At 39.6% G+C, this 26,946-nt stretch overlaps 1 protein-coding gene across 1 annotated transcript; it reads right to left on the reverse strand.

Moving 5' to 3' along the window:
- Positions 1-608: 608 nt before the first annotated feature.
- zgc:92360 (arf-GAP with dual PH domain-containing protein 1) lies at positions 609-26,856 on the reverse strand. Its single transcript, XM_028597905.1, has 11 exons — positions 26,349-26,856; positions 24,392-24,522; positions 22,758-22,849; positions 16,891-16,973; positions 16,075-16,187; positions 14,456-14,602; positions 12,501-12,584; positions 12,207-12,269; positions 8,873-8,944; positions 3,292-3,523; positions 609-1,992 (listed from the first exon to the last, which is right to left on the reverse strand). The coding sequence occupies exons 1-11, from the start codon at positions 26,434-26,436 to the stop codon at positions 1,964-1,966; spliced, it is 1,134 nt and encodes a 377-aa protein (XP_028453706.1). The 5' UTR covers positions 26,437-26,856; the 3' UTR covers positions 609-1,963.
- Between the last annotated feature and the right edge of the window lie 90 nt (positions 26,857-26,946).

Genomic DNA, 26,946 nt, shown 5'->3' on the forward strand with positions numbered 1-26,946 from the left:
AAAACTAGCATGGGCCTATAGATTTATGAGGAATTCCTCTCAGGCCCCACAGGTCTGCTGGCTCTGTAGTTTTGGACACCCACAAATCAATGGCCGGGGGCAATTGTCCACAACCACAAACACATTCCCAGATACAACAGCCAAACATCAGACCTATGCATGAGTAAGGAGTGCATTTATTAATTCCAGCTTTCTTTAGGGATATAATCTCTTAATTTTGAACAACTGGAACTGAAAATCCTTATCTTCAGAACTTTTAAAAAACATTATACACCTGCTTTCTGCTCTGTGAATTATAAGGAGTAAGCATCTATGTTTTTGCCAAAGTTGATGGTGCAGGAAATCTGGCATATTTTTTTTACAGAATAAAGTTTTTCTAGAAGAGCACTAAATGGGCTCAGGGCGGAACTTAGTTTTGGAATAACTCACCTTCAGTTTGAGGAAATTGATAATATACAGTGAGAGACTTTTTTTTTTAAGACTACTACTACTACTACTAATAATAATAATAATAATATTACTGAATTTGTAGACAAATCTGTACAGAGATTCCTTGACAACTTCCAGAGGAAATATTTTTATTAGTAATCATCAACATTTTCATGTGGTATGTCAGCGATGCTCAAGCACAGAAATGCTTCTTAAAGTATATATACATACCAAACAGACACCAAATCAATACGTAATTGAAGTACCTCTTTAACCAAAAATAGAAAAAGAATATAAAACAACACTATAATGTGTAAATTATTTACTAACTTCTTTGGGGGGGAAATGACATGCAATTGGAATTATTTGTTTTAACAAAGACTTAGTACTGTATGCCACAGAGAGGCGCTGTTAGACCATGTAATGGCTTACAGTGCCTCCTTCTTTTCTATCCCAATGCATTAGCAAATCTCAGTTTTTGTCTTTCAAGTACATCCTTTACAGAAGTACTGACATGTTTGATAAACTCTTAGAAAACCAACATTTGCCTAGTCTTAGAAGTCTAGGAAATACAAAATCATAAAAATCACGTTTAATTCATGATGCAAACTGTCCACGTAGTGTGTCTGGAGATATTGCTTTGCTTGAAACTAAAATTTAAAAATCTCTCTTTGACCTTTTGGACTGAAACAGTCCAGTTGCCAATGCAGATGTAGCTCATAAACTGGACTGCATTACTTTCTGAATATAAAGTCTTTAGAGTAGTTACAAAGTTTACATAAAACCACCAATGAACCACCATTGCGTGAACATTGCATAAACTAAAACAAAACAGAGAGATAACTCAAAAAGAATTCAGAATCCCTCAAAGATATAAGTGTTTTATGTCCAGTTGATGGTCGGTACCTGTCTGACCCATTTAAGTCCCTGTACCTTATTAGTCAGTCATTACATCACACTTGGTATAAAATATGGAATACAAGAAGATCCAGGCACTTCTTGCCTTAAAAATGTATTTTTCTTAAATTTTGCATTGAATTTCTAATAAACCTAGAAATTCCAATATTATTTACTGTACCATGATACAAAAAACAACAATCCAGTGGCACACAGAAAGTAATGCATTTTACATGCCTATATTTAGTTAGCATTTGGAAACAGAGGACATGTCTGCACAAGCCAAGGAAAGATTGACATCTAGAATTTCAAATGTGTTACATAAAATCCCCAAAGAATGAGGTTATAGCATTGCCCAGACTGTTTGGTTAACAAAGTGCAAAAAACAATAAAACTAATCAAATACAAAATCTTACTGATTGTTTTTCATTTAATAATGAATATGCCTAGGTTCTCTTGGTTTGCATTTCTAACCCCATTAACAAAGAGCACCACGGGAACTTGGAACAAGCTCCAGTCTGACCATATTAGTGATGAAGGCCAAATGCTGGTGCTCAGTGGCAGGACTGATGGTGGGTCGTCCTGTGACAGATTGGTGATGGGATGAGAGGAGATGGTCCCGCTGGCCTCTGGTCCATCAATGCCTGTGCCTGAACAAGGCTTCCACTTGAATACAAATCAAAGTTCAAAGTTAGAAAAAGTGCTCTGTTACCCATTCAGTCAAATCATTGTGTATGGCTACTACAAAAGAGCCTTGGTATTAATGAATATGAAGTTATTTGCCCTTTTAACATTCCATTCTTGTCATTTGTATAATTGCATAAATGTAGACTTTTATTGCAGTACATAAAACATTTTTCGAAATTGCAATGCTCTCTGACAATTTCTCCGAGATGCAAAAATAAAATAATCAAGTGGATTTATTTTATAGCTGGAAGTTGAGGTATGTGTCTGCACTAGTGGCACAGTTATAGAGTTGCCTGACTTTTTTTCTGGTGCGCACGCAAAAGTAAGAAACCAATCTAAGGCTAGGAAAATGATGCTAACAAAGTACTGCTAACGTTATTTGGCTAAAGTTAATATTTTACATTCACAGCATTAAAGATGCAGTAGGTAAGACTTATAAAACTAACTTTCTGTCATATTTGCTGAAACTGACCCTATGTTCCAGTAGAACTAGATGAAGCAGGTATTAAAAAAAAAAGAAATCTGGCTCCTCTGGCACCACCTACAGCCTGAAGTGTGATTTGCAAAAATCCACCGCTCCCTGTTCAGATGCACCAATCATGGTCAGGGGGGAGGGGGTCTAACTCCGTGTCAATCACTGCTCACGCATTTCATAGCGTCCTCCCCTCCCCCTCCCCTGCACACGAGCTGCATAGGCTGATAGGTTTCCTCCACTTCCCCCCTCTTCACACGCGCTCTATCGTGCACAGCTCTCTCTTGTGGGGGGAGGGGCTTAGGAGACTGTTTGGGCTTTAAGCAGAAACGGGGGGAGGGACTGAGAAGTTGTTCAAATTTTTGGGCTAAGTCCTGGATCTTCACAATCCTACCTACAGCACCTTTAAATGAGTTAACAGCCAAAATATTGTTTGCCCATCAGCCTTAGCTTACGTTGTGGTAATTAGCTAATATTAGCATGCTAACATGCTAAACAAGAAAATGTTATGTTATGTTACCTTCGAGAGTGAGTTAGCATGGCATACACTACCTGTTTTATTGTACATTTACTTCACCACAAACACTAAGGATCCAGAAGTAAGAGCTATCCATCTAACGGTAAGGATTTATTTACACAGAGCATTACAGCCTCACAGAGCCACCACATCAGTATAGTACATTTAACGTAGCCTCCACCATTTCTGGTGAAGCTTTATTAAAAAATAAACAAAAAAAAAACAGCCACTTACAATAGAAGTGATCAGCAGCTCATTATAAATAAAGGCTAAACATTCGGATTCTTACTTGTGTACTCCTGAGGGGACATCACAGCACTTATGACCGCATTGAAGTGTTTCAGCCAATCCTTCTGCTCACTCTCTGACTCGCAAGTAAACAGGAAGCCGCGATCAGGAGTTTCTATGGTGATACCGTGTTGCCAGGCGCCGTTGCAGTGGGTGCCAGCGGGCAAGCCGGGGGAGGCGCTGTAACCGTAGTCCCTGTTCCCCAAAAACACTTCACCTTTGGCAAAGGCGTCCTTCAAACAGAGAAACATAGGTCGACTGAAAACTTCTGAATTTAGGGTACTTGCTTTTTCTTAAGTTTAGTGCTACTCTCAGCACCCAAGCAGCTGTTTTTAGCCATGCTAGCTCGGGATGGCAATGTCGGTCTGTTGAACAGTTGGTCGGTCCAGAGTGAAATATCTCAACAACCACTAGATGGATTGCCATCAAATTTTGTACACACATTGATGGTAACAATAGGATGAATCCTATAGATTGTGGTGATCCTTTGACTTTGTGTCTCTTCAACTGTTAGATGGAATGCCATGACATTTAGACATTCAGGGCTGCAACTAAAGATTATTTTAAAGGTCCAATATGTAATATTTGCACTGTAATAAATCCAAAAATAACACCAATGCCTCATCAGATATTAAGGAAACATGTTAAACTGAAATACTATCTTTTCTGACAACAATGCTAATGTCAGTATTTTTTCTTTTTGAAATTTACATTCCGTGACGGAATTTATGTTTATGTTTTGATCTGTGTGTTGTTATCAACGGCCCAGTTTGACAGGCAGGCCGGGTTGCCAGATATACCTGTAAAAACGTAAACCCAGCGCGCTACAGCTGTAACGGTAGTACAGCAATGAAAGCAGCAAACAAACGAACAGGATCAACGGAGATAGATTCTACATGACAAAAAAAGAAAACAGCATTTTTCTAACAGTTGCGTGACCAGAGACGTAACAACCCCCTGGTAAATATTGGAGATGTATTTGAAAGATGGAGACAGCTTAGATCCCAAAAGGACGCAGAGCTGGCTTATTTCCTCCTGAACAGGTAAGCATTAGCTTCAGGCTAATTTATCACAGCTACTAGGGATGGGCATTTTTTGTCATTTCAACATTTGTGTACTCACATTGAATTATATAGCTAGAGTACCCAAGTTGGTTACTCGCAAAAACAATTGAGACACAGCCAGTAAAGTGATCCCGACTGGTCCTGGCTAACACCGCCATGCTAACCCTGCTAACTGCTAACGTTACCGGGGAGGACCAGGCAAGCAGCCCATGGGTGTTTACAACGTGTAGTTCAGCGGCTGGAGCCGACAACGGTGAGTTATTTTAAACCACGAGAGGGGGGCTGTAAATCGGAAAGAGAGGACTGTGAGTTTGCAGTGTGTTTAGCGATTGTTGCCGTAATTCTAAGCCAATGAAGTGTGTTCCGTCCGCAAGGTAGTGGTATTTTTAGCGTTTCGTATTGTAATTCTTTTATGACGGTCAATATAGCCAGCATCTACCGTTAGCTACTCCGCTGTGCTGTGGAGTAATGTCTGGCTATGTGAGACTAGCATCTACCGTTAGCTACTCCGCTGTGCTGTGGAGTAATGTCTGGCTATGTGAGACTAGCATCTACCGTTAGCTACTCCGTTGTGCTGTGGAGTAATGTCTGGCTATGTGAGACTAGCATCTAACGTTACCTACTCCGTTGTGCTGTGGAGTAATGTCTGGCTATGTGAGACTAGCATCTAACGGTAGCTACTCTGCTGTTCTGTGGAGTAATGTCTGGCTATGTGAGAAAAGCGTCTAGAAACATTGTTGTGAATGCTGCGGTCTCAGCCTGGCAACCTCCGTAAACTTCGAGTCTGGGCAGGAGGGGGCGGGGGAAACGACTCTCCAGTATTTTGAATTGGTAGTGCAGTAACTATTTTAACCGCTAGCTGCCAGTATTACATACAATATTACATATTGCACCTTTAATCATTGATAAATCTACCGGTTATTTTCTTGGTTCATTGATTAAAAGCTCCGCTGTGTCTGTTTTGAGTTTCTTTGCTTATCGGTGAGAGCTGGCTAAGTTAACAATAAAACTGATGTATCCACTAGATCCACTGCTAATGCTCAACTTCCATCAGCTTTTGAGTAGTCTCACATTGCCACACCTTCCTTCACAGCGCGGCGGAGGAGGGTCTGGCTAGTCCACACAGCATTCCAGGATGGGAGAAAACGTGCTCTGTTTTATTGGCATTTCTTTAAACCAATCACAATTGTCATGGGCGGAGCTAAGCGCCGGACGGGGCCACGGTGCAAAAAATAGCCTCGGGAAGGAACTTGTTTTGGTGGAACATGTGTACGCTTAAAGGTTGTTTTAGTCGTGCAACAGAAAACTCAGATTGGACAGACAGTCTAGCTAGCTGTCTGGATTTACCCTGCAGAGATCTGAGAAGCAGTTAACCATAGTCCTCAGAAATCCACCGGAGTTTAAAATGCAAAGCTGAAGGCAATAGACATCCAGCTGAAAAGGACATCCGGTGGAATTTCCGGCGGCACCAGGGCAATCCCGGGAGTGGAACGTTGTGAATACAGACTAGCTTTTGAGCAAATCAGATGTGACAATGTGCTGATACATTCTGGGAATTTATAGGGGGTCTCCATGTCAAAATCACAGTGAGATAATCTCCAGAAAGCTTTTTAACGTGGGTATTCAATTCTGTACGCTCTTTTTGTTTGTCAACATCCCGACATAGACTTCAGCACTTACTGCACAAGGAACTGTTGCATTATATCCTATAAGATGCACCAATATGTCAAAAAGATACAGGTGAATTATTTCACTGTTGTGCTGTCACTGAAAAGTGACAATACCTAATCATCTAGAATAAATCTAACTTACTTTGTTGTAAGCCGAGTGTGAACACTTCCATAAACAGTGCACCATTGTATAGACAAGATCAAATAAGCATAACTGAGTCATTATCCAAGTGATCAAATTTCACTTGCTTTGAGCTTCCTCCACATATTCCCAGCCTGCACTCAACTCCACTAGACTTCCTCTTGCTTTTATCTACCAGTTATTCTTGTCCAACACTCTCGGGGGTAAGTCGGACATTTCGGTCACCTATAATCATTGCACCTCTCCATTGAACTATTGCATCAGCAAGAATGCTGAGCTAATCTAGCTTGGTTATCTGATGTGCATTAAGCCAAGTCTTGGGCAATCTGAGCCGCCGCCTCGCACGGAAAGTCTCTGAATGATTAAGAGTGGAGTTGTTTTTATCGCAATGACTCAGAATCTCACTTTTACAACATCTCTGCCTTTCAAGCGCGGATATGAGATAAATGAAGTACATGTTTACACGTAGACTTGTCTGCAGAAGTGTCCAGTGTAGCGTCACAGGATAACGCTACTCTGCAGGTTTAGCATTCCGCTTCACTTTGAGGCAATCCACACTGCGAGGTCGTGGCAATCAATGCCACGTATAATAACATTACGTATGAATGAAAGTACCTGTTATCACCCTCTTCCCACTGAGTCATGGCTTCATATCCCCAACACTGTCTACTAAATCTAATTTGCTTGATAGAAAAAAAGAAAACCTCCTCCTCCCACTGTTCATAGTGTTCATTTATCTTTTTAGAGAACAAAAGTACCATCAAGGCACTGAGTATGTTTACATGCACACAAATATTCCACTGTTATTCCGAATATGACAATGACAGTATTTTCCAAAAAAGGTCATGTAAACAGCATATTCCTGTTGGATAATCTGAATAAGGCCTTCTTCTGAATATATAGCATTTTCCAAATAAAGACATGTGGGATATTCTGGTAGTATTTGGGTTTTAGGAGGCATTCTTTAGAAATGTATACAGCGCATTGGGAATATGCGTTTCAATCAGGGTTTTTAACGCAGTTTATGGCCACTTGCCTGTTTACGGCTTATGGTCAGGTCTGTTGCTATGGTTGCTGTACACAAACCAACCAGCCAACAGTTTGCAAGGCTGCAGACTCCATAATATTTCACAGCTACTTTAAAACATTATCAAAGACTTGGATATCAACAGGTTTTCGGACGTGCGCACACATTGCTACGCCGACCTTTTCAAGAAGCTGGTTGAGGGAATGAAAGAGAGATACTGTGTTCGCACGGTCCAACAAGTCCGCCACCGCTGGTAAACAGCTACATGTAAACCGGAATATTAGTGGAATATTCACTTTCATTAGCCATGTAAACAGCTTAGTCGGAATATCGTCTTTTTGGGAGTAAGGGCAAAAACCGGAATATTATGTGCATGTTAAACGTAGGCTTGTCGCAATAACAAATTTTGCTGGACGATAAATTGTCCCAGAAATTATTGCGAGACCATTTTCATCTAATATAATGATAATGGCATAATAATGCAGGTACACCTTTTCAAAGATCAATAAACATTTATTTCTAAAGAATATTTAACACTGGAACTGGAAGACATTTTAAATATCCACAATATGTCTTTGATCTCTTTAGTATGTCGTCTTTCACGCTGTTGTTTGTCGTTTGTGACACGTATGTTCTCCCAGGTAATTCATACGTTTGCAGCATTCCTCGAGTGTTTGTGCGATAGACTACAGACTCTGTACTATTATTTTACAATTATTTAACACTAAATATTACATTTAAATAATATATAATTAATAAATGAAATCTGTCTATATGGCTATCTGCCACATGGCGAGTAAATGTTTGTAGCAAAATAGTTCTGTTTTTCAGTCTTCATTTTGGCGAAGGTGCGGCTTTTGCTCCTTTGCAGGTCGGAGCTTCGTGGGGGCGGGCCAACACACACAAACACACACACACACACACACACACACACACACGAATCTGACATACTATCCACTCCGTGTCCGTGGACAGCTGTAGGCTTGTACCGGTTAATGTTCTGTGCATGAACACATGCAGCCACTTTCCTGAAACCGCTTGCGAGACTGACACAAGTCCACAGTGGCGTGTATGTCCGAGCCCAGGACCCTATATTTATCCGAGCCTGTCGCCCCTGCCCGCCTCCACCTGCAGGTTGTCAGCTGTGTGGTTTGGAATGAAAGGGAGAAAACGGGACGCCGAGTAACACGGTTGATATCGCTCATATACTTTTTTTTTTTTTTTTTTGACGGCGCCTTAACTGCAAAGTGCTGCGGGAAACCCTGCTCCAACTCTCAACTAGCGTTTTCGGTCTCTCTCTCTCTCTCCGCCTGGAGTCCCGCCTACACAAAGACCATGCGACTGAAAAAGAGGGTTCACTCCTTGTTACGCTAAGGAACCGAGAGTGGTCCTCCAGTCTCTTTGGTAGAGAGAGAGAGAGAGAAAGAGAGAGAGACAAGGAAAACAAACAAGCATGCAAATTGAAATTATCGGGCCAGAAAAATTATCGAGCTCATTTTTTTTAATCGTGCGATTAATTGATTTATTGACTATCGTGACAGGCCTAGTTGCTGGTCGGTTGTGATCAACAAAATGAGCCGTAGTCACTTAGGCATGAACTAAAGTCTTGAAAGATAAACAGATGCCTATACGGAAGTGTTTTCTGATGTGTGTAGTAGGCGTGTGAAAAGATGCCATACCAGCGGGTCTTTGAAGTACATGAGTCGCCTCTGGTCGAGAGTGAACCAGCGTTTCTTGAAGCCTTCTGTGTGCTGTAGAGACAAATCATTTGACAGAGAAAGTCAGACATGAGGTGAGTGAGACAGAGAAACACTGAGAGAGAGAGAGAGAGAGAGAGAGAGAGAGAGAGAGAGAGAGAGAGAGAGAGAGAGAGATAGGGAGGGCAACTGTAGACACAAAGCAGCATTGTTGTACCAAAGGTGGCGTCCGTCTGGTTTATTTTAATTAAAAGTGGCTCATATTCTGCTCTTCAATGGACGGTTTTGTCAAAAAAAAGTTCAAACGGAAAATGCATTAAGGGTAATTTCACAGTTTAACCCTTGTGTTGTCTTCCCGTCGACCGTGCAACTTCAAAAAAATGTTGGTCATCTTTGACACGTTTGTTGCTTTTCCCCCGATGTTTTTGAAGCTTTTTTTCCAACATTATTTTATCAATTCTTTTCTTCAAATGAAAGTGGTGAACTGCTAATTTACTTTACTTGTGAAGAGCGTTGTATGGAACCATCCACGTTATTTTCTTTTTGAAAATATGGTTGAAAGAAACCCAAATTTGTGATATAGTTTTTGTTAATTTTATTTCTGTGTCATGTCAAACATTTAGCCCATCCCACATGGGATTACAAGACACCACAAATTTATTTAGCAAAAGTCTTTGGGTCGCATGTACAAATCATTCAGGGAAATACATAAATACAAGTGTATATATAGAAACCTTTTGAAAATAGGTCAAATTTGGAGGGTTAAGGTGTTTTCACTGGTAATTTGTTTAACTGTTTCACAGTTGTTTTTTATTCAAGAATTGCAACATCCTTCCAAAAGTCAATGACTAATCGTGTAAAATAATCGTGATTTCAATATTGACCAAAATAATTGTGATTATGATTATTTTTTTATTACAAATTTAGGCATCAGTTTCCTGACTACTGTCTTTAAGACTTCCGGTTATTAAAGTGACTGGGGCTGAAACTAATCATTGTCAATTATATTTTCAATTCATAATTCAGCCTATAACTTCTCAAAAAAGCCAAACCAATCATGTAAACTGTTGTTGAATATTTTGTAGAGGTAGACGATGGAGACTAATTGTTCCAGCACTAAAAGTCAAAAAGGGCATTTTTGTTTCACCAACAATACTAAAATATTGAAAATGGAAACTCCCGTCTCTTGCCTTCATGGTGTCCCGGTGTTTTCATCGGTGCAGCAATGATCTATCGAAGAATACGCAGCACCTTCTGAGAGTTTACTGAAGTGCACAGAGTCAAGCTTCAAATAATGATGATCATGTTCCCCAACTGCTGCCAAATTGGCTTCATAAAAGTGTGTGATTTTCTCATTACGCCCGAACAACAGACCGTTCCCTTCTCAATTCGACTAGTGACTCCTTCCACAAATATGTCTCATACGTGTGTGAGGGAAATTAATTATGGCATCCATTTAGCAAACCAGCCCAAAGCAGCAAGTTTGTGAGTCTTTTCATCTCTCAGCCTGACAGACGGAGATGAAACTGGGAGTCTGTGTCTGTCTGAAGAGAGAACCAGATGGGCTGCTGAGTATCAGGTTGCTTGGTGCTGCCTGTGCAGGTGCTTCGGTCGGAATGCGATGTGGGAAAGCACCTGCATGTGTTCACATATGCTAATATAAACGAGTCGGTGCAACTGTGCACGACCGCATGCATATTCACAGATGCCTCTTTGTGTTGTTTTTTTGCTTAATCCCAACATATGTCTGTATTTATGTGTGCATTTGAGGGTTTGACAATTTGATCCTCAGATAGAAGCCTTTTATTCCCTCTCAGACAGACAGACAGTGAGGCAGGTAGGTAAGTCCTATCAGCTGTCAGGCAGCCTGTCAGGCAGCAGTGGAAAGCAGCCATACTGACAGCTGGGCTACATTTTATTTTGTTATACTATGTATGTAGTTGCACATTTTATCCTACACTTGTAAATACATGTACATTATTTTCATTCCTCTAAGTATATTTTTTTCAGTAGTTGTTCTGGTATTTTGATATCTTATTTGTTATCGTACTGTTTGTATTTCTAGTATATTTCTTGTATTGTCTGTATGTGTGTGGGTGAGTATGTGTGTATGTGTGTAACTTGCTGCTGTAAGTCACTTCCCAGTTTGGAAATAATAAAATCCATCCATCCATCCATCCATCCATCCATCCCCCATTCGGCTGGAATCCCAGGAGGAGTTTGGAGGATGGAACTGTATCCAACTAGTTAAATAGAAACTTAGTCTGAAACTCAATTCGGAACTAAGCCTTGTTTACTTTGTTAAAAATAAGAAAAAGTGTCAGTCGTCTTGATGATGAATGGAATTTACTGCATTTTAACAGGTGATCTGTTAATGTGTGGTCAATACTAGAAATTTCTGCTCTGACTTTTTTTTTTTTTTAATGCATATCATATATACATGGTTTAATAGCAACTGGACAGCGGCCTATCATAGAAAAATCAATTCAGCCCCGTTCCCAAATGACTATCACCGCTGGCCCATACACACTTAAAGTTTAATTCACATTGTACTGTAAAGCTAAATCATTGTTGAAATAACCATTTGTTTATTGTTCTTGATTTTTATCTGCTGTTTTTTTTTTTTCTTTATTTTGAAAGCACTTTGTTACCTTGTTAAGAAAATATAGAAATAAAGTGTATTATAATTATTATTATTATCATGATCATCTTAAGCAAAACATGGTTGGCAATTTGAGGGAGAATTTTTTACTTTAAAACAACTTACACTTGGACATTTCCATGTCATTACAGCTTGACTCCCTAATTACTACAAATCCTAGAACAACCGCAGGTATTTGTCCCATGTGAAAAGGGTTTGATATTGACTTAATTGACAAATAGGCTTGGACTACTTTTGTACCTTCAGACCCCTGGAATTAAATTCCATTTGGACTGATTCTAACGGTTAATATCATTGGTTACCCTGTTGAGTGATATCTTATGTATTTATATAAAATGAAGATTTGAAGACTGTGATTTCAATCCTAGATATATATTTTCATAAAGACTTTTGAACGTAATATAATGTTGTCCTATTGCTGTGTATTGTATTTTTAAGCTAATTCTGACATCCCAGAGGTGATTCTATTACACAAAGATCTACATTTATGGATTTATGAAAATATAAATTTGTGTACTTGATGGTGAAATTGTAAGAGCCAACTGCAAGGAAACGAAGAAGCAAAAGAAGAGTGTACATACAGTATTTTCAAGTACAGGTTTAAAGTGTGTGCGTGTGTGTGTGTGTGTGTGTGTGTGTGTGTGTGTTACTTGCCCTGGGACCTGTCTTTTCCATGTATCCTTCCTTCAGAAAGTTGCGGGTAAGTTTGGGTACCAGCTGAAAAACAACAAGCAAAGCGAAGGGATAAAGAATAACCAGTGCTGAATATCCCTTTTGTAAGAAGTGCTCAACATGTGCATTAATACAGTAATGGGAGTTCTAACTACATCAATGTTAGTATCTCAAACCAGCGCTATTATCCTTTTACCCTCAGCAATCATCGACAGTAGGTATCATTTTTTTAAAGACTTGCAGGATGTGTGAGGAAGTGAGTTTGTGTGTGCTCACCTCAGCATCTGAAGCCCCGGGAAAGGCCACCTTTAAATAGTGAAGCTGAACTGCACGGATCGAATTAAACCAGTCTACGATCTCCTGATGAAGACAGAAAGAGGGTGAGACAGGAGAGAGGAAAGAGAGTCTTCCATGAGTTCTTCCTGGGATTACTGTTGTTCCCCTCCATCATTTAGAAAGATAATGCAGCTCTGACACATGACTGATAATCACAATCATCACAATCATCACAAATACTACTACCAAACAACTACTTTGTAATATACTGTATATATATACACATGTATGTATGTATGTATGTATATATATATATATATATATATATATATATATATATATATATACATATATATATATATATATATATATATACATACATACATACATACATACATACATACATACATACATACATACATACATACATACATACATACATACATACATACATACATACATACATACATACATATACATACATACATACATACATACATACATATATATATATATATATATATATATATATATATATATATATATATATATATATATATATATATATATATATATATATATATATATATATAAATAAAACCTATATGACCTTTGCCAGAGCTGGAAAGTAACGGATTGAAATTACTCACGTTACTGTAATTGAGTAGTTTTTTTTTTTCTTATGTACTTCTACTTTTTTAAATTAAAATCTGTACTTTTACGATTACTTTTGTTTGCAGTATTGTACTTCGGTACATTTTATATCACATCTGTTACTGGGTAAAAAAACAAAAGAAAATCGCGCCCTAGAAACTACTGCAGTCACTGATGGGCCGGATGGGTAGCAACAAGTTTGTGTTTTTTATTTTAAATGAGCATCTTTTTACTTTTAGTCAAGTAAAAGTTTGTCTCAGATGTTAGACAAATAACTCCTCAACCTGACTAGAACACTGAACTTTTCCACATATTTCCATGTGTATTCATGAGCGACACAGAATGATTGATGTGAATCTTGAATGTTATCAGCTAATGGATTCCATCAGCCGCCCAAAAGATGGTAAAGATGGTTGGAGAGTTGCCCACAACAACACAAACCAGATAGTTTCAACACATGTCTGCCCCCTTAATGTGATGGATGATAAAAATACAAAATATGCAAGTGGCAACTTATGCTGCAATTTAAGTCAGTTAACGGTTAGGAAAATAAAGTGGTAAGGAAAGTCTGTAAAATGTTAAAGGTCCCATGACATGGTGCTCTTTGGATGCTTTTATATAGACCTTAGTGGTCCCCTAATACTGTAAGTAAGTCTCTTTCCCGAAATTCAGCCTTGTTGCAGAATTACAGCCACTAGAGCCAGTCCCACAATGAGCTTTCCTTAGGATGTGCCATTTCTGCATCTGTAGCTATTGAGGAGAGAGGGGGGGGCAAGGTACAGGGTGGAGGTGTGGCGTTGACCAACTGCCACTTTGCTCGTTTGAAAGCCATGATGTCTCTCTCTCTCATCGGTGGGCCAAATTCTCTGGGCGGGCAAAGCAGAGAAAGGGGAGGTAACCTTACTCCTTATGACCTCATAAGGAGAAGATTCCAGATCGACCCATCTGAGCTTTCATTTTCTCAAAGGCAGAGCAGGATACCCAGGGCTCGGTTTACACCTATCACCATTCTAGCCACTGGGGGACCACATGCAGGCTGGGGGAACTCATATTAATGTTAAAAAAACCTCATAAAGTGAAATTTTCATGCCATGGGACCTTTAACAGTCCGGCATCACTGGAAATAGGAAACAGTTTCTGTCTTTTTAGGTTATGTTATATGATCCACACAAAACACACACACAAAACACACACACACACACACACACACACACACACACACACACACACACACACACACACACACACACACACACACACACACACACACACACACACACACACACACAAGCTATGCAGACCTTTCCGTTTTCGTGGTAGATGAAGATGTTGCGGGTGCTGTAGTCTTTGAGGTAGGTGATCTGCAGGCCGTTGGGGTTTCCTATCTTCTCAGGCTGGAAGGTTGCGTTGATGGTGTCCACCTTGATCACTGCTTTGGGCTCCTTAGCCTGCAGGAGAGAGGGAGGAGAGGAGGAGTGTTTGTGTGTATTAGAAATGCCAAGGGTCAACAATATGAAGCCCACATACTGTGACTGCAGGTGCGTCCTCTCTTCAGGCAATTTAGGATAAATCCAAGTCTAATAAGTTGTCTGATGGCATTTTAAAAAGTTGGAACGACACAGATGTGAGATTTTTGTTGTTCATGTTTTTTAATATTGTTGTTGTTTTACCTTGATATCTTATACGCAAGATCAGGTATTGGAATCGAAATCGGGAAGGAAAAAAAAAAAATGGTACCAGAACATCTCTTGTATCGAGGCTTGGGGTCACATTTTCTGCTCTTTCTAAGCATGAAAATAATATCTAGAGCTATTATCTACGTATCAGTCTGCATCGCTGAAAACCATCATGTCTGAGACCGACACTAATCCCAGCAAACCTGTTTCTGGTAGCTGTGCTTTAATCTGTCCTGACTTGAATTTCAATGGGAACAGAATCTGTCTGTGTGCCCTTGACCTCAACAGAAAACAGACACAGCCATGACTTTTTCACAATCTATTTGACAACTGATTAGAGTTTACACTTTTCTCTCATTGGGTGTATGGATTCTCACAGCGTTAAAAAAAACAACAAGAAGCCAGCAGACTGTTACTTGAGTCTGAATATTTCACACACCTCAAGGCTCTTCTGAAACCCAACCAGCTCACTGGCTTTAAAAAGCTGAAGCAAAGGAGCGACATTTTCCATTCTATTTTTTTTCCACGTACAGCTGTGACTCTATGAGGAGGTTTTGTTTTGTTGTTTGCTATAGCAGTGCCACCAGGAGAATACAAAGTTAAATATTTCACAGAAAAAAAAACAGTCATGGAGAACCCTAACCCAATAAAAAGGACATTTGTATGCCAAGACAAACACACTGGAAATGCATTTACAAAAATGAGAGGGAAAGACTTTTTTCTAGTATTTTTAAGAATATTATTCGCAGCTCCCAGTTATCCCCCAAGAACTCCCACTGCTTCCAGCCAGAAAGAGTTTGGGTGGTGTACAGCTCAGTGAATCAGCCACACTGACAGAGAGGACAGGATGCTGTTTAAGCTTGTCTGAGCACGCTCACACACAGCAGAGGGAGCAGGTACAGATACTCTTTGTAGGCTTTTGGTAGGTATGTATGATTATAAAGTGTGTTATAAACTGTGTGTATGTGTGTAAAAATACTGCAGCACGTAATGCGGGGGTGTTGTCTACAGAACATTTGATGTCTTTAAAGTGCTCTCTAATAAGGGTATTTGTGTTATGGTTGCGGGTGTGTGTGTGTGTGTGGGTGTCGCACATATGCTGGAAGCGTTCAAACAAACTAATTAGAACGCTGTGTAATTACAGTAGGTCACTGGTGTCTTAGAGGCATGTTTTTTTGTGTAGGCAAGGTGTGTGTTTAGCTGCATGTGGCACCTAAAAGTCTAATTAAAAAGCTGCTGCTTACGTCAAATTTGGTGAAATACTTCAGAGTCCCCTCCCTCTCAGAGAGGACGAATCGCCTGCTGAGGAACTGCCCGTTGTCCCGCCCCTTCTTCATCAACATGCCATCTTTAGTTCCTGCGGGAAACCAACAATAGTGCTCAACAGTGTGGTTCAGGAAGTAAAAATCCCATTAACTTCCTCCATAAGGATTTTGATTATTAGCCATCTAAACCATCCAAGGTAGCCTGACCACAAGCTCTGAGGTTGTAAACCAAAGTTTCTGCTCCTGTAGAAATTAGAAGTCCATATGAAATAGGGCTGCACGATATGAGGAAAATATCTAATTGTGATTATTTTAACCGATATTGCGATTTGATTCACGATATTGGAAGAATGATCATTTTGGTATCATTATTCTGATTTTCATTTAAAAAAATAAAAATAAAAAAAATGTAAATGATTATAATATGTTTTTTGAGAGGATCTGTTCCAAACAAAGATTGTTTTCTCTAGTCTGTAGGATACAATTTGTAGGATGGGACGCCTCTGCAGCACCATAATACTTAATTCAGATTGGTTTGACACATAATTTGCCTTTACAGATATTGTGTTTCATGGTCACGATTCATCTCGGAGCGGGTTGGCTTGGTTCCAGACTTAAAACTTTTTATATACGACATTAATGAAACATCAATGGAGATACTGAATGGGGAAAAACAACTCCGGAACCAGAGCCGTTAAAAAAAGTGGACGGTCACTGTTGAGCTCTGTAATTCATTAGCATGAATGCCTTTTTGTGCGTGTGTGCATGTATATGTGTGCGCACACACACACTCACCTTGCTCATATATAAAGCTCTTCCCAGGCTCAGAGAACTCCTTCCTCTCGTACTTTGCTCGAATCCACTGCTCCCTCAACGTCCTGAACACACAAACACAAACGGATGAAATGTCAATAGAGCTAGCTTGTAAAATAGTCAGCGGATTAGACTAAAAGACATCATGCAAACGTGGTAAATGAGAACGAGGCTGGGCTGCATAGTGAAGGTTAAAAAGAAACAAGACTGGGAAGGGCTATTCTGCTCAAGTAGTTCATTTCATTTGCTTACATTTTCTAAAGCAAATTTACTGCCTATTTCAGTAAAAGTCTAATGCTTTTTAAACATTTTATAAATGTGTAGAATGAGTATGAAGTGTATAAAATGTCAAGCTTAATCCTCATTTAATGTGCATAGGTATAGAGACTGAAATGTGTGTCTACAATTTAGCACTTTGCTGATTATTATCAAGTTAGCTAGAGTCTTGCCAGCTAGCCCAGTTGGTAAGCTAACAGCAAACAGTAAGTGTGGGTATTTGAATTATAACACTTTAAAATCACACAATTCAGAAATGTATACTTGAAAATATATTTAGTAAGGAAAAACCCTAAAATAACAACTTTTCCATCATGTTTGCTATAAGCTATTCAACTAGCTAGCTAGCAAAGCTAACAACCCTGCACCAGAGACACTTAACCACAAGACACTTAACTATAAGTCTACTTAATTTCTACCATGAATTCAATTTTGAAAAAAAGGTCTTATGTCTTGCCTGGGTTAACCTGATACCTCACACAGGTTTTAGTAGAAATTAAACATATAAACTAGTTTATTTAAAACCCTTATTGCAAACTTGGGTCAGGATTAAAAAACTATGTGAAGAAATCCTATTCTTTGTCGACAATTCACTTGTTTATCCTCATGTCTGTGCGTTTGATCCTAATTTGACTCTAATAGCAGACGGACGTTCTCTGTCTAAGGCCAATGCAAATCCAGAGTTGAATCCAGCTGATTTAGCTCTTTTCATACAGTCAACCAAGAAGGAATCTCTCTCTCACCCACCTTCCTCTGCACCAGTCTTTATTACAAACGATCAAAGAAGGTGCTACATGCGTGTTTTATGCGTTTGTGTGTGTGAGGGAAGGGCGTGGAGATTTGAGCTATCGTCAGGCAAATATTTACAGATACAGTGGTGAGCTACTCCTTCCATTCAACACACGCACTACATTTTTCCATCAGGCAAAGACATTGCCAACAAGTGGCTTAAACGTGGCTGTGGCCGCTTGTGTATCATTGTATGCCACATGAAAAGGTTTGCTCTTTTTCCAAAAACTCCCAGCTGCTTCACATTTATACAATTCAGTACAATTCCAAACATTCCTGTCTGGGAGCTGCCCGGTGCAGCAGCAGTAACACACTACGAGACAGTCAGAGTGTGTCTACAGGTAATCTGGAGGTGGCCCAAGAGAATGCATCTCTGCAGCAAAGAGACAGTCGACAATAAACGTTTCAGAAATGCTTTTAAAATAAAAAGGTGTTGGTTGGCTTTGACTTTATTCTCACAATATGGATATGTAATCAAAAATGTGTAGCTACTATTCAAATATGACTTGCACATCAGTGAGGCTGGGTATCGTACCGGTACCAATACCGGGACTTTGATACAGGATCCTAAATTATACTTGTTTTCAATGCTAATTTTATAAAACAAAAAAATCTTTTACACATATGGCACAAATCTTTTTATTTTTTTTTCAGCTCCTACTACGTGAGCCCCGTCTCTGTGCGTAGCCTAACGTAGACTTTTTCTTGCCTGCCTGTACGACTTGTAAAGTTAGACAGCCAATCACAAGAATTATTAGATCTTGGTAAAAGCATGCAGCATGCTTATTGGCTTGCTGACTCTGATGAGATTTTACTCCTTAGGTAATGAATGAGGAGGTATTTTTTTTGATACTCGATACGGTGCCTAAAAAGATTTGAATTTGGTACCCAGCCCTACACGTCAGTGGTCTTCTCTCTCAGCAGCTGTGAAACACAACCTGCTTTCTGTGATCTAAAGTTTTTACAAATTTATAAGGATCATATGGGTTGTACTTAAGCTCTGGACGTGCTTGCTACTTGCTGAAGTTATAAGTGTATGTAATAACATTACATTGTCAACGGTTTGTGGATGAATTGACAGCTACTCTAATAGCAGCTGTTAGTTGGGGTGTGACGAGACACCCAGCTCAGGATACGAGACGAGAAACGAGATTGGGTTCACGAGATTTCAACACTATTTTACAGAAAACTTGCAGAAATGGTCCTTTATTCAATCAAAAGTCACAAAATGAAAACCAGCGCTGAAAGGTTTTGCCACAAACTCAAATGACTGGCTTCTGTCCTGTATAACTAACAGTTACACTTTTACTTGTTCCATATGGATGGTGGAGAGATAGTCTCTTCACTCAGAAAACCAAGGTTACAACATAACTAAGCGTTTTCTGGCAGCAGTTGAGACCAAATGTTTTGTACATGAATTTGTCATTGTACAGTAGACAGAGAGAAATAAAGCTTATTTTGCTATTGTTTCACATTGATTACGTTCTAAAGCAAAAATAAATTACCATCAAACACTCAATGGATGTTTTTTGTGAAGACAGATACTCTTTTCTCCTCCTATGCATTTCATTCATTGCAGCAGTAAACAAGGAAGTAGGCAATTCTAGTATCGATCTATGACCATTATAGGACTAAGGGAGAACATTTCTCCTGGTTTAATATCATTAAAAGGAAAGTTAGCTTTTGCTGTCCACTTCACACCTCCTTTTAACAGAGAAAGAGCGTGGTCTGCGCGAGACAGCGCCACAGTAAACTGCACGCTGCAGACTCGTGTCTCGGCCAAGAGAGGGAGAGCAGTGGTAATCTCTAACGTTCTAACGCTGGGTTTACGGGAGTTTTTTTCTCCTGATATCACTCTGCAAAAGTAAACTCAGAGTCAACTTTGGACAACGGCCGGGGGATATTTTATGCTGATTTCAATTCTGCTGCTCTGCACTTGTGTACCGATACAGCGAGACACTTTTTACCTCGACGAGAAATCTCGTCAAGTTTAATATTGCGAGATATTTAACACCTCTAGCTATTAGTGATGATGTCATGTAGTATCATGCCCTTACCAGTTGCAAACACTGACACTAAAGTTCAAACGCTGAATGCCAAAAGTCGTTTAGTAGTAATATTACAAAATCAAATCACATTTCCATTGTAAAATGTAAGACCAGACGGAGCTGCAGGAAGGCATTAGAACAAAACATATTGAAAAAAAGAAGACATTTAAAAGCATAGAAGAGGATGGACATACGTTTTAGAGACCAGGAGAAAAAGCATAAGGGGGGAGGAACTGACTGTTAATGAGAAATGGTTAGTGTTTGTGTTCAGGCAGAGAACAAGGCAATTTTCTTTGTCTAGAATAGTTATTTCACAGTGGAGAGGAGAAAATGTTTAATATCCTCGGCTGATTAAAGATTGTGGTTTACACACACACACACACACACACACACACACACACACACACACACACACACACACACACACACACACACACACACACACACACACACACACACACACACACACACACACACACACACACACACACACACACACACACACACACACACACACACACACACACACTTGTCTTGCTGTGTATTCACTTTATTAATCATATTTCTGTGCGGTGTAAAATTGCTGACTGAATTGATAGATAAGAAATCTACTGATGCAAATAAAATGCATCACACACTGTACCGTCACCCATAATTACTACTAATAAAGATGATGAGTTGAATGCCGTAAACATTCTTTGTAGGGATAGACTGATTATTGGCCCAGCTCGTTTTTTGACAGATTATCTGTATTGTTGTTTTATTTGACCCATAACCGATAAAGTTAATTATATAAAAAGTTTGCTACTTTGGCTCGGCTTCAGCTCTGTCTGTCCCAATTCTACAGTTTCACTCACCACTGAGTCTGACTTAATGTCCCTCCCACAACACTATCTTACTATCTTTTACTGGGTATTATGTTGAAAGTTTCTAATTCATTAAAGGTCCCATGACATGCTGCTCTTTGGATGCTTTTATATAGACCTTAGTGGTCCCCTAATAAACTCATATTAATGTTAAAAAAACTCAAAGTGAAATTTTCATGCCATGTGACCTTTAAATAATTTTATTTACTACGAATAATCAGTATCGGCCTTGAAAGACCAGTATTGGTCGATCCCTAATTCTTCAATCAACACAAGACATTTAAAAAGGTCTTTTATGACCTTTTTTATTCATTAAACTATTTATAACAACAAAGTCAACTAATCGATTAGTTGACTTAATCAACAGACAGAGTTTCTCCACAAAGAATCATACAAAAAGCACCACTTTAATTCTTGTGTTTACCGAACATGTGCTCATTTGTTTCTTGGAAACAAGTCAATTAGCATTAAAAAAAAGCATAAACAAAATGCCAAATTGACTGAAGAAATCTTAGTCAACTAAGACCAAAACAACCGATGAGTCCTAAGAGCGGGCAGCCCTAACATACAAAGCCTCTACAACTTGATCAAGCTTGGGCAAACCTACATGGTAGAAAAGCAGAAAATTCAAAAATAGAGACGTATCCACGAACATGTGAATCGCTGCCAAAAGGTGCTCCTGTAGAGTGCGGTCACAGGGGCTGAATACTTCACACGGAGACATTTCAAAGGGGAGCTGAATGGTTTCTAAAAAAGGCATTACTTGCTCAGAGTGGGAGAAGGAAAAAGCTTTCAGCCCTGCAACCTTGCAGTATTATTTCAAAAACACCACCTTCAAAAGGCAAATGAGAACCTGACATTGTAAGTCAGCTTCCCTGTCAAACCATCAATTTAGAGAGGATGCTTTTCAAATCTTGTATATAAGCGAGGTCTACTTGAACTGGGAAACTGGGCCATTCTTTGTGGAGAAAGTGTCTGTTGATTAAATCAACTAATCGATAAGTTGACTTTGTTGTTATAGTTTCACGAAGGTCATAAAAGACCTTTTAAATGTCTTGTGTTGATTAAAGGATTGCAAAGAATTAGGGAAAGACCGTTACTGTTTATTCACGGCCGATACGGATTATTAGTAGTTAATAAAACTGATAACCGATATTTCGAGCCAATATGCATACAGTGAAAATGAAAATCTTGAAGTCAAAATTACTATTTTGGAATGTTACAAAATCCAACACAAAACTTTTGTTTAGATGCTGTAAGAAATTATTTAAAAAGGTCCCATGCCATGAAAATGTCACTTTATGAGGTTTTTTAACAATAATATGAGTTCCCCCAGCCTGCCTATGGTCCCCCAGTGGCTAGAAATGGTGATAGGTGTAATCCGAGCCCTGGGTATCCTGCTCTGCCTTTGAGAAAATGAAAGCTCAGATGGGCCGATCTGGAATCTTCTCCTTGTTGGTAACAAATTCAAAAGATGGGTTTTTAACAGAAATAAAAGTAATGTCAGAACACTTAAAGATAAACTTCTGGGTTTATGTAAGGATTTAAGTTTAAGGATGTGTGTCACGTTCTTTAAAAAGAATAGCTCATTTCTGCATGCAAACACACAGAGATGCACATGCACAAACAAAACCAGGAAACCTCCATCCATGGATACCCATGATCTCACACACACACACACACACACACACACACACACACACACACACACACACACACACACACACACACACACACACACACACACACACACACACACACACACACACACACAGTGTAACATACAAAAAACTACCGTGTGTTTCAAACAGATAAGGTATAAAACGTTGCATGTTTGTATGTGTGTATGTGTGTTGCTATGGTTACTCACTGGCCGTCTTTGTGGGTTGGTTTGTAGTAGTAAACCGGAACGGCGGCCTCATATTTCCTCTTCATCATCTCGTTACCGTTCTCCGCCATGAACTAACAAAACACACACACACAAAATGAAAAACAAAGAATGTCATGTAAATATAGGCTACAGTTTGGGTATGGATTGAACTAGTCTATATCCTTGACGTTCCACTTCCGGGATTGCTCCATTGCCGCCGGAAAATCCGCCGGATTTCACTCATTTAGGCCGGATGTCCGTTACCTTCCGCTTCCTTTATGTTGTAATTTTAAACTCCGGTGGATTTATGAGGACTATGTGTCATGGTTGTGTATGTTTCAGTTTCCTGTTTATTTTGTAGTCTGTTTTCTCCCATGTCACGTCTTGTTTTACTTCCTGCCTTGTGTTTTTCCACCTTTGTGATTGTCTGCCCCACCCTGATGTGTTTCACCTGTTCCTGAGCCCTCGTGTCACCTGTCCCTTGTTTCACCCTCGTTATCTTGTATATTTAGTCTCTGTGTTGTCTTTGTCTGTTGTCAGATCATTGTATTGTGTTAGCGTGTGTGTAAGTTCACCCCCCTTTATCTCAGTGGGCCAGTTTTTTTGATTCCTGTTCTTTTGGTTTCCTCAACATTTTTGGAACCATTTTTGCCTGCTGTCTTCAGGACTCTTTTGGTTGTATGGATTTTATTTTATTAAATCCTCAAGCTCACCACTGCCCTGCTGTCTCTGCATTTCTGGGTCCGCCATTTCCCTAAACCCTGACACTATGGTTAACTGCTCCTCAGATCTCTGCAGGGTAAATCCAGACAGCTAGCTAGACTATCTGTCCAATCTGAGTTTTCTGTTGCACGACTAAAACTACTTTTACACGTACACGTTACAACAAAACGTGTTCCTTCCGAGCCTATTTTGCAGCGGCACCACGGCGTGCTTAGCACCGCCCAAGACAACTGTGATTGGTTTAAAGAAATGCCATTAGACCGGAGCACGTTTTCCTCCCATCCCCGAATGCTGTGTGGAGTAGCCAGACCTTCCTCCCTGGCAAAGCGAGACTAGGATTGAGCAAACTTAATTTAGTGAACTTTAGAGGTGCTGGTAGGCAGATGTTGCTACCTTTGGGCAGAGCCAGGCTAGCCCTTCTTTCCTTGTGTCTAAATGCTAAGCTAACCTGACGTAACTGTGGTTCTGAGCTTATCTCATCAAACCCTCGACATCAGAAAAATGTCAAACTATTTCCATTAAAGAGAATAAAATATGAGTAAGACCAACAAAAAGAGAAATGACCTGTGGTGAAGAGCACATGATAACCCAACCATGGTGCAGAATGGAAATAAGTAACTAAGCAGCAAATACAGGTTTTTTTTTCGCCACTGTGATCATATGTAACAAGTCAGTACACAGTTTTCTAGCATTTTTGAGGTAGGCTTACACACCAATACTTGTACTAAAAGTGGCATCTGGTTGTTACAGAAACAAATTGTTTATCACCCAGCCAACTTTTTTCAAATTATCACCCCAATTTAATACAGTGAGTACAACCCTTCCAACCCAGTGAAATGTTATTTTAAAAGGGACAACAAAGGTCTTAGTGATTAAAAATCCTGTTTATTGAGGGGTTGCTGCTGTCTCACCTGCACCTCGTGGTCCTCCCAGTGGGAAAGACTCAGGGATTTGACCTTGCTGATGGCGGGGATGTTGCGGTGGATCCCGGAGCAGGCCAAGCAGATGAACACCCCCAGGGAGCAGGAGCCCCAACCAGGATCTGCAGAGAGGAAGACGGAGAGAGCAAATGCAGTACGGGGATGGATAACAGATAAGAGGTGGTGTGGTGGGTATGGAGTGACAGAGATAAAAAAAAAAAATGGATTGAAAGATGAAAGATGGAGGGGCTAAGAGCGAGGGGATGCAAATATTTAACTTGTTAATCGATCAAAGCTATAAAGTCCAGGGAGTCAAGACATAGCCTGCATGTTTTATATGGCTAAATATTAAGGCTGAAACTAATGATTATTTATTTATTTAATTTATTTAGATTAATTAGTCCAAACAATTTTTTAACCTAATAAATGCTAACAAAAAAACCCCACAAATCCTGAGACCCAAAGGCACGGTCAGAAGAAATGATTACATTTTCGTTAAGTATAATATTAGACTTATTTGGCTTTAATGGAAAACCAAGACGAGCAGCGGGGCACCATCACACAGCTCCTGCATGCTTATCCTCTCCTCTAACCAAATTTTCCGAGGGAAACCCCTAAACCCACTTCGGTTTACTGGTTTTCTCAAACCAACGCACCAAAAGTCAAAGATATTAATCAATGACAAAGAGCAAGGCAGCAAATGACTAAAGAAAATCAATGATACACATTCAGAGGAGTCTTATTGTGACACATACAGAACAAACAGCCAATCAAATATGACAAAGAAGCAAACTGTCAAATGTATGAGCCTACTTTTAAATCACATACACGTATGTGTGTATTGAATTTAATATAAATGTTAGCCTGCAGAGAAATAATGAATTCCTAAATTGATTGTACAATGCCAAGTAACATTCATTGTCTTTAAAAAAATTAAAAATAAACTTAAAATGGAAAGGAAAACTGAAAAAACTTAACTATAAAATAATGATTTCCTTCCCACATTCCTTAACAATAAACCAAAGGCAGCATGCAGTATCTTTTAACCCATTCAGCCTCTTTTTTGTCTTTCTTAAGCAACAGTTGTAAGTTGTTTTGTGTGTATATATATATATATATATATATATATATATATATATATATGTGTATGTGTGTGTGTGTGTGTGTGTTTCTGTATTCATTGTTTATTTCATATTAATGTTTAATATGTTTGTTTGTTTATGTATGCACCATTCACCAAGGGAAATTCCACAAAAGTCTAACTTATTGTGGCAATAAATCCTTTTCCGATTCTGATCTTTATTAAGTTTTTATAGGTTACGAAAGTGATTTCTTTGGGTCCAATAATCTGACTTAAAAAGGTGTAAAATTAAGGTTTGGGGCCTACAATACATTTTACACAGTTTGTGGCCTTTAAACCCTTTTAAACTCAAATCCCCTTTGTAGGGCAGTAGCTATACCTCCTATAAGCTACCTACAATTAAGGAGGCCAGTGTGCGGACTTAGGGAGGAGAGCTAAAGGATCTCCAGGAGGACCTTTTATTTTGGGCTAAAAGCAAGAGAGGGTGCGTATGAGCCCTTCACTATGCATGCCGAGACTTGTTCATTGAAGACTTGAAGATTCTTCTCTTGCAGCCTCCAACACAAAATACTAAAAAGGCTTCACCTGTGCTGGCTGCTATACCTGCAAGTAGGCTAGCCATATCCAGGAAAGCTCTCCTGTCTAAATTCCCAACTCACCCTGCCACACATTAAAGGTCAAAAGGCACAAAAGAAAGCGTTTGACACGTTCAGTGTTGTGTTAAAAGTAGCATGAAGCCTACTTTAAATGATTAGTCAACCTTTACTACCGTGTTGGCACAGGTAAATGCTAGGCACCTCCTGCACGTTACATTCCAGCAATTCAAGATAGGCTATGTGGCGTGATATTTAGGCTATTGTATCTTACCTGGGGCGCCGCAGTCTGCGCAAGCGTCATTTTCAGGGTTTTGAAGGATCTCCCTCAATGCTCGCGTTGCTCTCTCATTTGACGACATTTCTGTTTTCAGAATCCTCCGCTTTTAGAGAGAGAGAGAAAGCGAGGGAGAGAGAAAGAGGGAGAGAGGGGGGAGGGCGCCGTCGAGCCACAAACAGCAGCTAAAAGGTGGGTCTCCTCGGACTCGACTCCGACGGGCTGCGGGCAAGTCCTCACAGGTCTGCGCCCTCAGCATAGGCGGAGGTGTGCCTCCGACCGAAGAAAATTCAAATCAAGGCCTCTTAAAAAAAACTTTTCACGCGTCCATTCTCTTTTTTTTTTTCTCTCTTCTACTGCGGCCCTGTACATATATATAAAAGTCAGTGATGACACCCTTTAGGTGGCCTGAGAGGCGCGTGCTGCTGGGCTGAACTCTGAAGCCAAATCACCGCAACTCGCCCGGTCTGCCTGTGCAGAGGAGAGGCGTGTGTGTCAACGGGAATGTAACCCTACACTAGGAAGTGAAATGCAATAGTTGTTCAAACTTTTTTTTTTTTTTTTTTTTTTTTTTTTTTTATTGAGGTTGTTCAAA

Source organism: Perca flavescens, chromosome 2 (assembly GCF_004354835.1).
Source record: "Perca flavescens isolate YP-PL-M2 chromosome 2, PFLA_1.0, whole genome shotgun sequence".
Taxonomy (NCBI): Eukaryota; Metazoa; Chordata; class Actinopteri; order Perciformes; family Percidae; genus Perca; species Perca flavescens.